This window comes from Papio anubis, chromosome 17, assembly GCF_008728515.1.
Source record: "Papio anubis isolate 15944 chromosome 17, Panubis1.0, whole genome shotgun sequence".
Classification (NCBI taxonomy): domain Eukaryota; kingdom Metazoa; phylum Chordata; class Mammalia; order Primates; family Cercopithecidae; genus Papio; species Papio anubis.
In genome coordinates, this window is record NC_044992.1 from 43,961,032 (window position 1) to 43,974,610 (window position 13,579).

Below are 13,579 nucleotides of genomic sequence, written 5' to 3' on the forward strand. Positions count from 1 at the left end.
TTATTGGGCATGAGCCTGATCTGAATATTGCATCTTCCAATCTTGCAGAATTTCTCAGTTTCTAGCAGAATAAAAGATAGCATATAAGTCAGCAAGATTCTTATTGTTCCCACTACATGTGACCTGTCATTCTCAACTCTTCTTATTGGCAAAGCCCTTGAGCAACTGGGTGCCCCATCCCTCCCTTGTTAGTCCGTATTTTGCTTAGGACCCTTTCAGGCCCTGGGCTGAAATTCAAAGGGTGACTAAAATGAAAAGTCAAAAGACCACAAAAAACATCTTATTTTATCCTGTCTGAATCAAAGCCCAAAGCGCTTTTCTAGATGTGAAGCTTTTATCCTCCTAGTGGTCCTGTAATTATAGAGAAGATAGGGAATGGGAGAGGAAATAATTGCTCGGATTTTTATGACATACTGAATTGGAGGGGCAAAGCTGAAAGCAAGATCCAGAGGTCTTACCTCCACGTCTTTTCTTCCCCCATCCACTTTGACATTTTCCAAGAGCTAGCCACTGGAGGCCTTCAGAGGGATGCTTCGAGTAGGGAAATGAGGACCAAAAGATGAAAAGGAGGTATGTGAGGGAAAACCTATTTTTTTTTTTGAGACGGAGTCTCGCGCTGTGTCACCCAGGCTGGAGTGCAGTGGCGCGATCTCGGCTCACTGCAAGCTCCGCCTCCCAGGTTCACGCCATTCTCCTGCCTCAGCCTCCGAGTAGCTGGGACTACAGTCGCCCGCCACCACGCCCGGCTAGTTTTTTGTATTTTTAGTAGAGACGGGGTTTCACCATGTTAGCCAGGATGGTCTCGATCTCCTGACCTCGTGATCCACCCGCCTCGGCCTCCCAAAGTGCTGGGATTACAGGCTTGAGCCACCGCGCCCGGCCGGGAAAACCTATTATCTGGGGAAAGAGAGGGACTTCACAGACAGACACAATAGGCGAACCCTTCAGCGCTCTGTATATTCCTATAGACTAGAAAAAAAAGTCCAGGTGGTGAAGGTCAGAGATGAAAAAACTTGGCTACAACTTGAAATATGTTCTCCAATGGTTCTCTTAATCAACCACCAAATTATTGTTTTGTATCATTTATAGGATACCTGTGTTCATTCAGTTTTGCAAAAGAAAGCACTAAACCGCGGGGTGCGGTGGCTCAGGCTTGTAATCCTAGCACTTTGGGAGGCCGAGGTGGGCCGATCACCTGAGGTCAGGAATTTGAGACCAGCCTGACCAACATGGTGAAACCCTGTCTCTACTAAAAACACAAAAATTAGCTGGACATGGTGGCGCATGCCTGTAGTCCCAGCTACTTGGGAGGCTGAGGCAGGAGAATCACTTGAATCCGGGAGGCAGAAGTTGCGGTGAGCCGAGATCGCACCATTGCACTCCAGCCTGGGCAATAGGCTGCAGTTTTTTTGAAACTCCGTCTCAAAAAAAAAAAAAAAAAAAAAAGAAAGGAAGAAAAAAGAAAGCACTAAACGTTTTCCACCCTCTGCAACACCTCCAGGGGAAAGGAGAGTAGTCAACAAGTATAGTCCTTCAGAAGTGGAAATGAGACAGGGACCCTCCTCTGAGTTTTTTCCAAATAACCATCAATGGACCCGTCCCAGTGAACCCTTCCCACTGCTTATTCCCTCCCCCTGGTGGCCAATGTAGGACATTTTCATGCTGTCTAACCAGGATCTGGTTGTCAGCCTCTGGTTTGGAAGATCTCAAGATCAAACTCTGTACTAAAATGGAAGGAAACATGAGAATTTTTTCAGTGTCTTAACTATCCTACTTGGAAAGGTGAACTGATACCCTTCCTTAATGACACAATGCCCTTTCTTGTGTCATTAAGAAAAACTGAAGATGGGCCGAGCGCGGTGGCTCACTCTTGTAATCCAAGCATCTTGGGAGGCCGAGGCGGGCGAATCACGAGGTCAGGAGATCGAGACCATCCTGGCTAACACAGTGAAACCCCGTCTCTACTAAAAATACAAAAAGAAATTAGCCGGGCGCGGTGGCAGGCGCCTGTAGTCCCAGCTACTCAGGAGGCTGAGGCAGGAGAATGGCGTGAACCCGGGAGGCGGAGCTTGCAGTGAGCAGAGATGGCGCCACAGCACTCCAGCCTGGGTGACAGAGTGAGACTCCCGTCGCAAAAAAAAAAAAGAAAAAAAGAAAAAAAGAAAAAGAAAGAAAAACTGAAGATGCTATTTTGCTATTTACTGTGTTTGTTACATTGGTAGTACAGCTCTTAGTCTTTTTTTTTTTTCTTTTTTTCTCTTTTTTTTTTTGAGACAGTGTCTCCCTCTGTCGCCCAGGCTGGAGTGCAGTGATGCGATCTCGGCTCACTGCAACGTCTGCCTCCCAGGTTCAAGTGATTCTCCTGCCTCAGCCTACCGAATAGCTGGGATTACAGGCGCCTGCCACCATGCCCAGCTAATTTTTGTATTGTTAGTAGAGACGGGGTTTCACCATGTTTGCCAGCTTGGTCTCCAACTCCTGACCTCAAGGGACCTCAGCCTCCCAAAGTGTTGGAATTACAGGTGTGAGCCACCGCACCCAGCCTTAGTCTTTATTAAACTCTCTAAGGCACTTAGTCCACTTTGCATGTCCACTAACCCGGCATAATGGGAAGGTGACTTTGGGACCAGGAAGCTGGGGTTTTGATGGTGCTTCTGATTACTTGCTCTCTGGCTATGTACAAGTCCCCTCCCCTAGCACAGACTGGTAGAGGGCAGGGAGTTCAAAACCTCTTCTAAAAAGATTCCTTCTGGCCGGGCGCGGTGGCTCAAGCCTGTAATCCCAGCACTTTGGGAGGCCGAGATGGGCGGATCACGAGGTCAGGAGATCGAGACCATCCTGGCTAACATAATGAAACCCCGTCTCTACTAAAAATACAAAAAAATTAGCCGGCCGCAGGCGGGCGCCTGTAGTCCCAGCTACCGGGAGGCTGAGGCAGGAGACCCTGAGGGTGGATAGAGGAAGCCGGATCGGCCTGTGCCTGGGCCACAGCTTGAGACTCTTCAAAAAAAAAAAAAAAAAGATTCCTTCCAGCTCTAACATTCAGGAATTCCATAGAAGTTTAGAAAATATTCTAATTACACCCTTTTTTTTTTTTTTTGAGACGGAGTCTGGCTCTGTTGCCCAGGCTGGAGTGTGGCCAGATCTCAGCCACTGCAAGCCCCCGCCTCCCCGGTTCACGCTTCATTCTTCCTGCTCAGCCTCCCGAGTAGCTGGGACTACAGGCGCCCGCCACCTCACCTGGCTAATTTTTTTTGTATTTTTAGTAGAGACGGGGTTTCACCATGTTAGCCAGGATGGTCTCGATCTCCTGACCTTGTGATCCGCCCGTCTCGGCCTCCCAGAGTGCTGGGATTACAGGCTTGAGCCACCGCGCCCGGCCCTAATTACACCCTTAATAAGAGTCCTGGTACAATGTGGACATTGGTGAAAAGAAGGGAAAGAGAGTGAAAATAAATACAAGTAGAAACAATACAGCTGTTACCAGGTTATGGCAAATCTGGAGAGATCCAAGCCCTTGTTGGAGATGGGAATTTAGAAGCAGTTGGCTTTAAGGAAAATTATATGGAACCAACTGATTTTTTTTTTTCTTTTTCTTTTTTAAGGTCTAGTTCTGTCTTCCAGGCTAGAGTGCAGTGGTGTGATCTGTACTCGCTGCAACCTCAGCCTCCTGGGCTGAAGTGATCCTCCCACCTCAGCCTCCTAAGTAGCTGGGACTACAGGCACACACCACCACACCTGGCTTATTGATTGATTGATTGATTGGTAGAGATTGGGTTTCACCCTGTTGTCCAGGCTGGTGTCAAACCCCTGGGCTCAAGTGCTCTGCCCACCTTGGCCTCCCAAAGTGCTGAGATTACAGGCATGGGCCACCGTGCCTGTCCCTAACTAATTCTTAAGGGACTAAACTAAGATTGCTTTTGGGAGTTAAAAGATCAGTTACTTTACTTTATGGTCACACCGTTTATGGATGGCCAGCAGAGAGGAAAAGGCAGGGAGGGGAGCATGGAGAGACAGGCTGTGGGGTCAGATGGACATGTCTCCCAACCCCAGCTGTGCCTCTTACCTTAACCTCTCTGTGTCAGTCTTCTCACCTGTAAATAGAGGAAAGAGTATCTATGATAGGATATTATGAGGATGAGACATTATGTGTATAAATGCTTTAGTGTAATGCCTGCTACTTGGTAAGTGGGTTGTCAGTAGTCTATTGCAAGTGAATGAAACAAGCATTTTAAGTGCCAGCTCTATGAGAAGGACCCAAGGTTGATGCTTTAACAATGTAAATAACAAATGTTATTTACCTAATGCTCACAACAACACTTCTATTATATAGCTAAGGAAAATGAACCTTGGAGAAGCTTAATCAGTTCATGCATTTATTCATTCTTCCAGCCCATTAATTCAAGGAACATATGGACATCTCATTTTCAGTATCTTTTCTAGACACTGCTAGGAGCTGAGAATGCAGAGACACAGCCTCTTCCACCAGGAAGTTCACAGTCCAGGGTTACATAGCTGATAGTGGTAGAGAGCACTTTGTGAGTACCTACTATGTGCCAGGCACTGTTCTAAGAACTTTGTGTTGCATTAAGTCAAATGAGTAAACTCATTTAATCTCTATAACTGGGAGAAGCCACTTTACAGACGAGGAAACTAAGGCAGGAGGTTAAATAAGCTGCCTGAGGTCAGACAACTAGGACGTGGCAGAGCTGGGATTTAAGTCCAGACGGACAGACTTTGAAATCTGAGTTCTTAGCCACTACACTGCAGCTGCCTCTTAATAAGTGACTTAGTCACCTATAGCTGACAGCAGAGGCCCTTACACCATGATGTATGTATATTTCAGGATGCCACCAGCAGCTTCTCTCACTCCTTTGTATACTCCTTAGGCCATGTCTTTTGCCTTTCCTCCTTTTATTCCTCAAAGCTGTAAGACTGCTTTTGGTGTTGGCACCAACAAAATTGGTAAGCAGGGCAGTAGGTGGGAACTACCAGGTGAGCAGGGAGTGGTTGCTAAGACTGGTAAGATAAGTCCTGTAGAACCAAATAAAGTCCACATCTGAAAAGTCTGAGAGGGGTCCCAGTTTCACCTGGGTCAGATTTAATTCTTGTTCTGAAAACCAGGGAATTAAAATGCTTTCTGGCTGGGCGTGGTGGCTCATGCCGCAAAACCCCATCTCTACTAAAAATGCAAAAATAATTAGGCCGGCACGGTGACAGGTGCCTGTAATCCCAGCTATTTGGGAGGCTGAGGCAGGAGAATAACTGGAACCCGAGAGGTGGAGGTTGCAGTGAGCCGGGATCACGCCACTGCACTCGCCTGGGTGACAGAGCAAGACTCTCCTGGGGAAAAAAAAAAAAAAAAAAAAGCTTTCTGCTCAGCCCTGGTGGAAGTAGCTTTTGTTTTCACTGGAAACTGCTTGGAGGCCAGAGATACTAGAGCAGAACTGGTATAAATTCAGGTGTCTATAGGGTTAGGCCTGTAGCTTAAATGAAAGAAGTGGGCTGGGTTTAAGAAAATGTCACCTCTCTTGAGCTGGGTACAGTGGCTCATGGCTGTAATCCCAGCTACTTCCAAGGCTGAGGCAGGAGGATCTCTTGAGCACAGGCGTTTGAGACCAGCCTGGGCAACATCGCAAGACCATGTCTCTAAAAAAGAGATGTCTCAATGCTGCTATAAGAAAAATAGGCTGGGCGCAGTGGCTCACACCTGTAATCCCAGCACTTCAGGTGGCCAAGGTGGGTGGATCACCTGAGGTCAAGAGTTCTAGACTAGCCTGACCAGTATGATAAAACTCCGTTCTCTACTAAAAATACAGAAATTAGCCAGGCAAGCCGGGCGAGGTGGCGGGCGCCTGTAGTCCCAGCTACTCGGGAGGCTGAGGCAGGAGAATGGCATAAACCAGGGAGGTGGAGCTTGCAGTGAGCTGAGATCCGGCCACTGCACTCCAGCCTGGGTGACAGAGCGAGACTCCGTCTCAAAAAAAAAAAAAAAAAAAAAAAAATTAGCCAGGCATGGTGGCAGGCACTTGTAATCCCAGCTACTCAGGAGGCTGAGGCAAGAGAATCACTTGAACCCAGGAGGCAGTGGTTGCAGTGAGCCAAGATGATGCCACTGCACTCCAGCCTGGGTGATGGAGTGAGACTCTGTCTCAAAAAAAAAAAAAAAAAAAGGAAAAATAATAGCACAAGGATAACTGTTAGTTGGCTCCTGTGTCAGGGAGACAAAAAGGAGTGTTGGACATTGGGGCAGACTGGAAAGTGTCTACAGGAGGCATTACTGAGCTCTGGTTGATTGCTGACGTGAAGGAATAGAGACCCACTTCTCCAACAGAAACGGAAATCTGCATTTTCTAGTAGTTGGCAACTATATATATACACACACACATACACACACACTATATATATATATACATACTATATATGTGTATATATGTACTCTCTCTATATATATATACACATATACTATATATACACATAGGTTTTTTTGTTTGATTGTTTTTTGAGACAGGGTCTCGCCATCACCCAGCTGGAGTTCAGTGGCATGATCACAGCTCACTGCAGCCTCAATCTCCTGGGCTCAGGTGATTCCCTTATCTCGGCCTTCTAAAGTGTTAGGATTATAGGCATGAGCTACTGTGCCCCAGAAGTAGACATTTCTGCAAGCTAGATTCAGCATGCATGTCCCCAGTAGGCAAACTTTGAAGGAGATACTCTCTTTCAGGATCTTCGGAGAGACAGGATTCAGCCTTGGAGATTAAACAGGGAGAGAAGCTTGGGGGAAATGAAAGCAAGGAGGCCAAAGACAATGCAAAAATGGTCACATGGCAAGTACTGTTTGCCATCTTGCACCTGTCTCGGGTACCATCCAAGATGGCTCTTATGTCATAGGCAGCCTAGAATACAAGGGAATGCAGGCAATAATTCCATGGTGACCCAGTTCATCTAAAAGTGCATGGGCTCAGTTTTTTACTCTACATGCTTGAGGCCCTCTCATGCAAGAGCAAATATAATTTGACCTTTTTTAATTTTCTTTTCCTTTTTCATTTTGAGACAGAGTTTTGCTCTTGTTGTCCAGGCTGGAGTACAATGGCACGATCTCAGCTCACCACAACCTCTGCCTCCCAGGTTCAAGCAATTCTCCTGCCTCAACCTCCTGAGGAGCTGGGATTACAGGCCTGCACCACCATGCCTGGTTAATTTTCTGTATTTTTAGTAGAGACGGGGTTTCTCCATGTTGGTCAGGTGGGTCTTGAACTCCCGACCTCAGTTGATCCACCCGCCTCGTCCTCCCAAAGTGTTGGGATTGCAGGTGTGAGCCGCCGCGCCCGGCCTTTCTTTTCTTTTTTTGAGACAAGGTCTCTGTCATCCAGGCTGGAGTGCAGTGGTGCAACTGTGGCTCACTGCTGCCTTAAACTCCTAGGCTCAAGCAATCCTCCCACCTCAGCCTCCTGAGTAGCTGGGACTACAGGCACGTGGCACTGTACCCAGCTATTTTTTTTTTTTTTAATAGAGATGGGTTCTCACTTTGTTGCCCAGGCTGGTTTTGAACTCCTGGGCTCAAGCAATCCTCTCACCTTGGCCTCCCAAAATGTTGGGATTACAGGCATGAGCCACTGCACCTGGCCTACTCTTTGAGACAGACACATAAAAGGAGCCACGACTTGTTCTTATCACTCAGGCAAGGACTCAAAAATGGGCAAAGAGAATTCGCACCTCCAGAGGTCAAATTCAGGGTCAGTTTTCTCTCCCCAAGTTAACATTAACCTTTAGGTAAACAGAGCCACTCCTCCTTGAGGACTTGGTACATAGGAGCCGTTGTGGAGGGCTAGGGGAGTGGAGCTGGCTGTTTACCTGCAAGGAAGGGAGCAGCGCAAGGTCAAGATTTCATATACCTTAGTTCCCCTGAACTTTGCCAAGAATGTGCCTGTTCACTGGAAACAATTGACTCACAAGACCCAGGGTTTATCTGTCCTGAGCACATCTCTTCCTCCTGCTCTGGTGTCACCACAAAGGGTCTTGCCTGTAAGTGGCAGCCCTCTTCAGAAAGAGAAAGAAACAAGTGGCAATCCTTGGCTGACTTAACAATTCTGCCCTCCCTCTCATTGTAAGCATTCAATGGAAGCATGTATATGAAACTTCTTTGAAAAGCCCAGAGAACTATCACCACATAAAAGCTTATTATTATATTATTTATAGGTAACTTCCATAGTTAAAGGGCTCCACACCACCAAATTTGGTTTTAGAAAGGAATAGAGGCCGGGCGCGGTGGCTCAAGCCTGTAATCCCAGCACTTTGGGAGGCCGAGATGGGTGGATCACTAGGTCAGGAGATCGAGACCATCTTGGCTAACACGGTGAAACCCCGTCTCTACTAAAAAAAAAAAATACAAAAAACTAGCCGGGCGAGGTGGCGGGCGCCTGTAGTCCCAGCTACTCGGGAGGCTGAGGCAGGAGAATGGCGTAAACCCGGGAGGCGGAGCTTGCAGTGAGCTGAGATCCGGCCACTGCACTCCAGCCTGGGCAACAGAGCCAGACTGCGTCTCAAAAAAAAAAAGAAAGGAATAGAGAGAGGTGGAAGGGTGCAGTGATATTAAAGACATTGGCCATAGGGTATAAAAGTTGTCTAGAATTAACAAGTTTGGGGCCGGGCGCGGTGGCTCAAGCCTGTAATCCCAGCACTTTGGGAGGCCGAGACGGGCGGATCACGAGGTCAGGAGATCGAGACCAACCTGGCTAACAGGGTGAAACCCTGTCTCTACTAAAAAATACAAAAAATTAGCCGGGCGTGGTGGCGGGCGCCTGTAGTCCTAGTCACTTAGGAGGCTGAGGCAGGAGAATGGCGTAAACCCGGGAGGCAGAGGTTGCAGTGAGCTGAGATCCGGCCATTGCACTCCAGCCCGGGCGACAGAGCAAGACTCCGTCTCAAAAAAAAAAAAAGAAAAAAAAAAAAAGAATTAACAAGTTTGGGCCAGGTGCGGTGGCTCACGCCTGTAATCCGAGCACTTTGGGAGGCTGAGGCGGGCAGATCATTTGAGGTCAAGAGTTTGAGACCAGGCTGGCCAATATGGTGAAACCCTGTCTGTACTAAAAATACAAAAAAATTAGCCTGACATGGTAGCGGATGCCTGTAATCCCAGCTACTCAGGAGGCTGAGGCAGGAGAATCACTTGAACCCAGGAGACGGAGGTCGCAGTGAGCTGAGGTTGCACCACTGCGCTCCAGCCTGGGTGACAGAACAAGACACCATCTCAAAACAAAACAAAGCAAAAAAAACCAAAACAGAAATAGCAAATTTGTATATAGAGGGGAGGTGATTCCCAAGACATTATGGGGCTCTGGTGAGCCTACTCTTGTTGCATATTGCTGGTAGTAGTCCAAATTATTGCAATCCCTCTGGGAAGCAACATGGTATTTTATATATATACATATGAGAAGTGATGTAATTTGCATATTCATTAACCCTGTAATATCAAGATATTAAGAAAATAACCCTAAGTAAGTAAAAGGCCTTCTGCACATGCAAGAGTGCATTTTAGAGCTATTTATATAATATCAAAATTGACAGCGACTTACATTTCCAACAATAGGACAATGATTGGTTACATTCAGGTGCATTCTTTCAATGGAATACATACAGCCATTAAAAACTAGAAATGGTCAGGCGTGGTGGCTCATGCTTGTAATCCCAACACTGTGAGAGGCAGAGGCAGGCAGATTGCTTGAGGTCCGGAGTTCAAGACCAGCTTGGCTAACTTGGCGCAACCCTGTCTCTACTAAAAATATAAAAGTTAGCTGGGTGTGGTCGTGCATGCCTGTAATCCCAGCTTTTTGGGGGACTGAAGTACAAGAATTGCTTGAACCCAGGAGGCAGAGGTTGCAGTGAGCCAAGATTGCACCCACTATAGCCTGGGAAACAAAGCAAGACTCTGTCTCAAAACAAACAAACAAACAAACAAACCAAAAAACCCAGAAACATGTAAACTCTGCTACAATGAAAAGGCTGTTTATGATCTACTAAGTGGGCAAAAAGCAAATACAAAATTGATTACAATTATATTAGAATAAGTATGCTTAGAAATTATTATTTTGGCAGGGTGAGGTGGCTCACACCTGTAATCCCAGCACTTTGGGAGGCCGAGGCAGGCGGATCACCTGAGGTTGGGAGTTTGAGACCAGCCTGACCAACATGGAGAAGCCCCCATCTCTGCTAAAAGTACAAAATTAGCCAGGCATGGTGGTGCATGCCTGTAATCCCAGCTACTCAGGAGGCTGAGGCAGGAGAATCATTTGAACCTGGGAGGCAGAGGTTGTAGTGAGCTAAGATCGCACCATTGTACTCCGGCCTGGACAACAAGAGTGAAACTCCCTCTCAAAAAACAAAAAACTACAACAACAAAAGAGAAATTATTTTTTATTTTTTAATTAATTAATTAATTAATTTTTTTTTTGAGACGGAGTCAAAAAAAATCGTGCAGTGGCATGATCTCGGCTCACTGCAACCTCCGCCTTCCAGTTCAAGCGATTTTCCTGCCTCAGTCTCCTGAGTAACTGGGATTACAGGTACTCGCCACCACGTATAGCTAATTTATTTTTCGTTTTGTTTTTTTTTTTTTTGAGACGGAGTTTCTCTCTTGTTGCCCAGGCTGGAGTGCAACGATCTTGGCTCACAACATCCTCCCAGGTTCAAGCGATTCTCCTGCCTCATCCTCCTGAGTAGCTGGGATTACAGGCATGCACCACCATGCCCGGCTAATTTTTGTATTTTTAGTAGAGACGGGGTTTCTCTATGTGGGTAAGGCTGGTCTCAATCTCCCGACCTCAGGTGATCCGCCTGCTTTGGCCTCCCAAAGTGCTGGGATTACAGGCGTGAGCCACTGCGCCTGGCCTTTTTTTTTTTTTTGTATTTTTAATAGAGACAGGTTTCATCATATTGGCCAGCCTGGTCTCAAACTCCTGACCTCAAATGATCTGCCTGCCTCGGCCTCCCAGAGTGTTGGGATTACAGGCGTGAGCCACTGTGCCCAGCAATATTTGCCATTCTGAGCAAACATGAAAGAAATCTCATGGGGCCAGGGAGGATGAGATCTTTGCTGGACTTCCTTATATGTATTTTATAATTTGATCTTGTTTTTATTTTGGAATGGATGGTGGGGGAGACATAGTCTTCTCTGTGGTTGGTGTCTCTGAAGGTCTGCATCTGGCCCTGGGCTTGAATCTTACTGTTCAGTCAGCTACACATTAGTCCTGTACTCCACGAGCGGCAGTTGCATTCATTTTCAGGCCAGCATATTGTTGTGGGGGAGGTTCACTGCAGTGCTGAAACAGTTAACAGACCTCCTCAAAGCGCCTCTACCTGCACCCTCTGGGACTAACTCTCTCAGCTAGGAAGGCTTGGGGCTTCACTCTCTCCAGACACTCACTCCCTTTAATATTGTTTACCAGGTGGTGCCATGCATAGCATCTCTGGCTTCTCCTGAAAATCCTAGGAGGGAAAAACCAAGGCTAGGGTTGGCTGAGTGAGTCTCCAAGGTCACAGCCAATGGCAAAAGGTGGAATCAGCTCCCTCCCAGAGTTTGCATCAAACCACGGAGGCCGGGTGGCATTGTATAAACTGCAACCTGTTGCCTTGAATTAGAGCCCTGGGTCACCACCCACATGAGCGAGGGAGGGGGTCCCCCTGCAGGTGGATCCCTGTAACTGCGGCTCCCTCTGCCCTCTCTCTAGGGGCCTGGTATTTTCCCAGAGCCTCCTCTCAGGCCAGGGAGATGCCACGGTGCCGGACTTTGGAAAGCCAGGAAGGGGCAAACTCCGAAGAGAAGGGGGACAGTTCCATAGAAGATCCAAAAGAAACCATCGCGCTGGCTTTTGTGAGAGTGAACCCAGGGGCACAAAACAGACTGCAGAATGCCCAGCAGCAAGGCAAGAAGAAGAGGAAGAAAAAGAGGTTAGGATTGAAAGCTGGGGAATGGGGAGCCATGTTGGTAAGAACAGGAAGGACCTGGAGGGAAGGGGGTCTTGGCTGATGATGAGAAGGTAAAGGAGAAGCTGTGTGCCGAGACTGTCAATATCTCACCACTTTTGGTTCATATAAAAAGAATCTACTTTTGATGATCTGTTTTATAGAATCAAATGATCGTGTGTGTAATCTAAAAAACCACACCTTGTCCTAATTTTCATTCTATTTGTGTTTAGGATGCTTTTAAAAAAATAGCAGGAAGAGAAGATTTCCTTGTTTTAAGAAGGCGCTTATTTGTCCTGGAAATTTAGTGCACCTTCAATATGATAGCACCATACTGACTTATCAGGATCCAACTGCAGCTTGTGCATTCCGGTTCTTGTTTAATATTTCACCATGCCTTGCTCCATTCAGACTGATTGATGAATGGAAAAGCTTGTCCACTTTCTTATTCATAGCTTCCCTTAATGGGGGGAAGAGGAAAGAGACAAGTATTTTGGCCAAAAAGATGTTCAATTCCTGTCCCTGATGAGCCAGTGGAGTAAAAGGCTTGAGGCAATATGTTAGTGAGAAGCTGCAAGCGAGATTAGCTGTAATGGCAACACAGAATTTCTACCTTCCGAGTAGAGTAATAGTACCCTGATGCCATGTTTTCCACCATGCTGTACCCCTTTGGACTCGTGTCTTCAGCAACAGGAGTGGTCAAACCAGGCTTAGCATGGCAGGCTAGATTTCAGAGAGCTCCACCTGGGACAGGATGTTTCTGGGCACAGTCACTTGTTCCGGCAAATGTGTTTCTGTCTTGCTGCTTTCCTTTTTCTCTTTTCCAGATGATTGGTGATCAATCTATCCAGCTGCCGGTATGAGAGTGGTGAGCATCTACATTCAGGGGATCTATAATGGGGACCCACCGGATTCTCCCAAAGGGTTGGGAAGAGTCACTTTTGTGTATTTGTGAGGATGGAAGGGTGTGTCTCCAAATCCTGTCCTTCAGTTCTCCTAGCTCAATGAACTACTTAATTAAGGAAGTTGGGAATCTTATTCCAAGAGTCATGGGTTTTCACCAGAATGGTGTGTACTTCAACTATCTGTAATTCTTATATATAGTGATTTGGGGATCTAATTGTAAGAGACAGCTGTTGCTGCAGCCAGTGGCTCTGTTTTAGAGCACAAGTTACAAACTTGCAGTTCGTGAACTGAACCTGATCTACAGACCTATTTTGTACTTCAGAGCACAGTGTTGCTGTTGCTGTTGCTTTTTTTTTTTTTTTCTTTTTTTGAGACGGCGTCTTGCTCTGGAGCACAGTGGCATGATCTCAGCTCATTGCAACCTCCACCTCCCAGGTTCAGGTGATTCTCCTGCCTCAGCCTCCCAAGTAGCTGGGATTACAGGCAAGTGCCACCATGCCTGGCTAATTTTTTGTATTTTTAGTAGAGATGGGGTTTCACAATGTTGGCCATGCTGGTCTCAAACTCCTGACCTCAAGTGATCCACCTACCTCAGCCTCCCAAAGTGTTGGGATTATGAGTGTGAGCCACTGTGCCCGGCTGTTGCTGTATTGTATTTATTTATTCATTTTATTTTATTTTTTTTGAGACTGAGTTTCACTCTTATTGCCCA

General features: G+C 46.7%; 1 protein-coding gene across 5 annotated transcripts in view; it reads left to right on the forward strand.

Moving 5' to 3' along the window:
• The window catches only part of TTLL6 (tubulin tyrosine ligase like 6), a 59,320-nt gene that overhangs the window by 2,810 nt on the left and 42,931 nt on the right, over positions 1-13,579 (forward strand). For 3 of the 5 annotated variants that reach the window (XR_001896342.2, XM_017950537.2, XM_017950539.2), the window contains exons 2-3: positions 11,727-11,946; positions 12,792-12,829. Coding sequence is in view for 2 of the 5 variants with exons in the window: in XM_017950537.2 (XP_017806026.2) it covers positions 11,727-11,946; positions 12,792-12,829 (258 nt within the window). In the remaining 3 variants the exon portion in view is untranslated. Of the gene's footprint in view, positions 1-11,726; positions 12,830-13,579 lie in introns of all 5 variants that reach the window. The other 2 variants (XM_003912688.4, XM_017950538.3) reach the window with 2 other exon arrangements.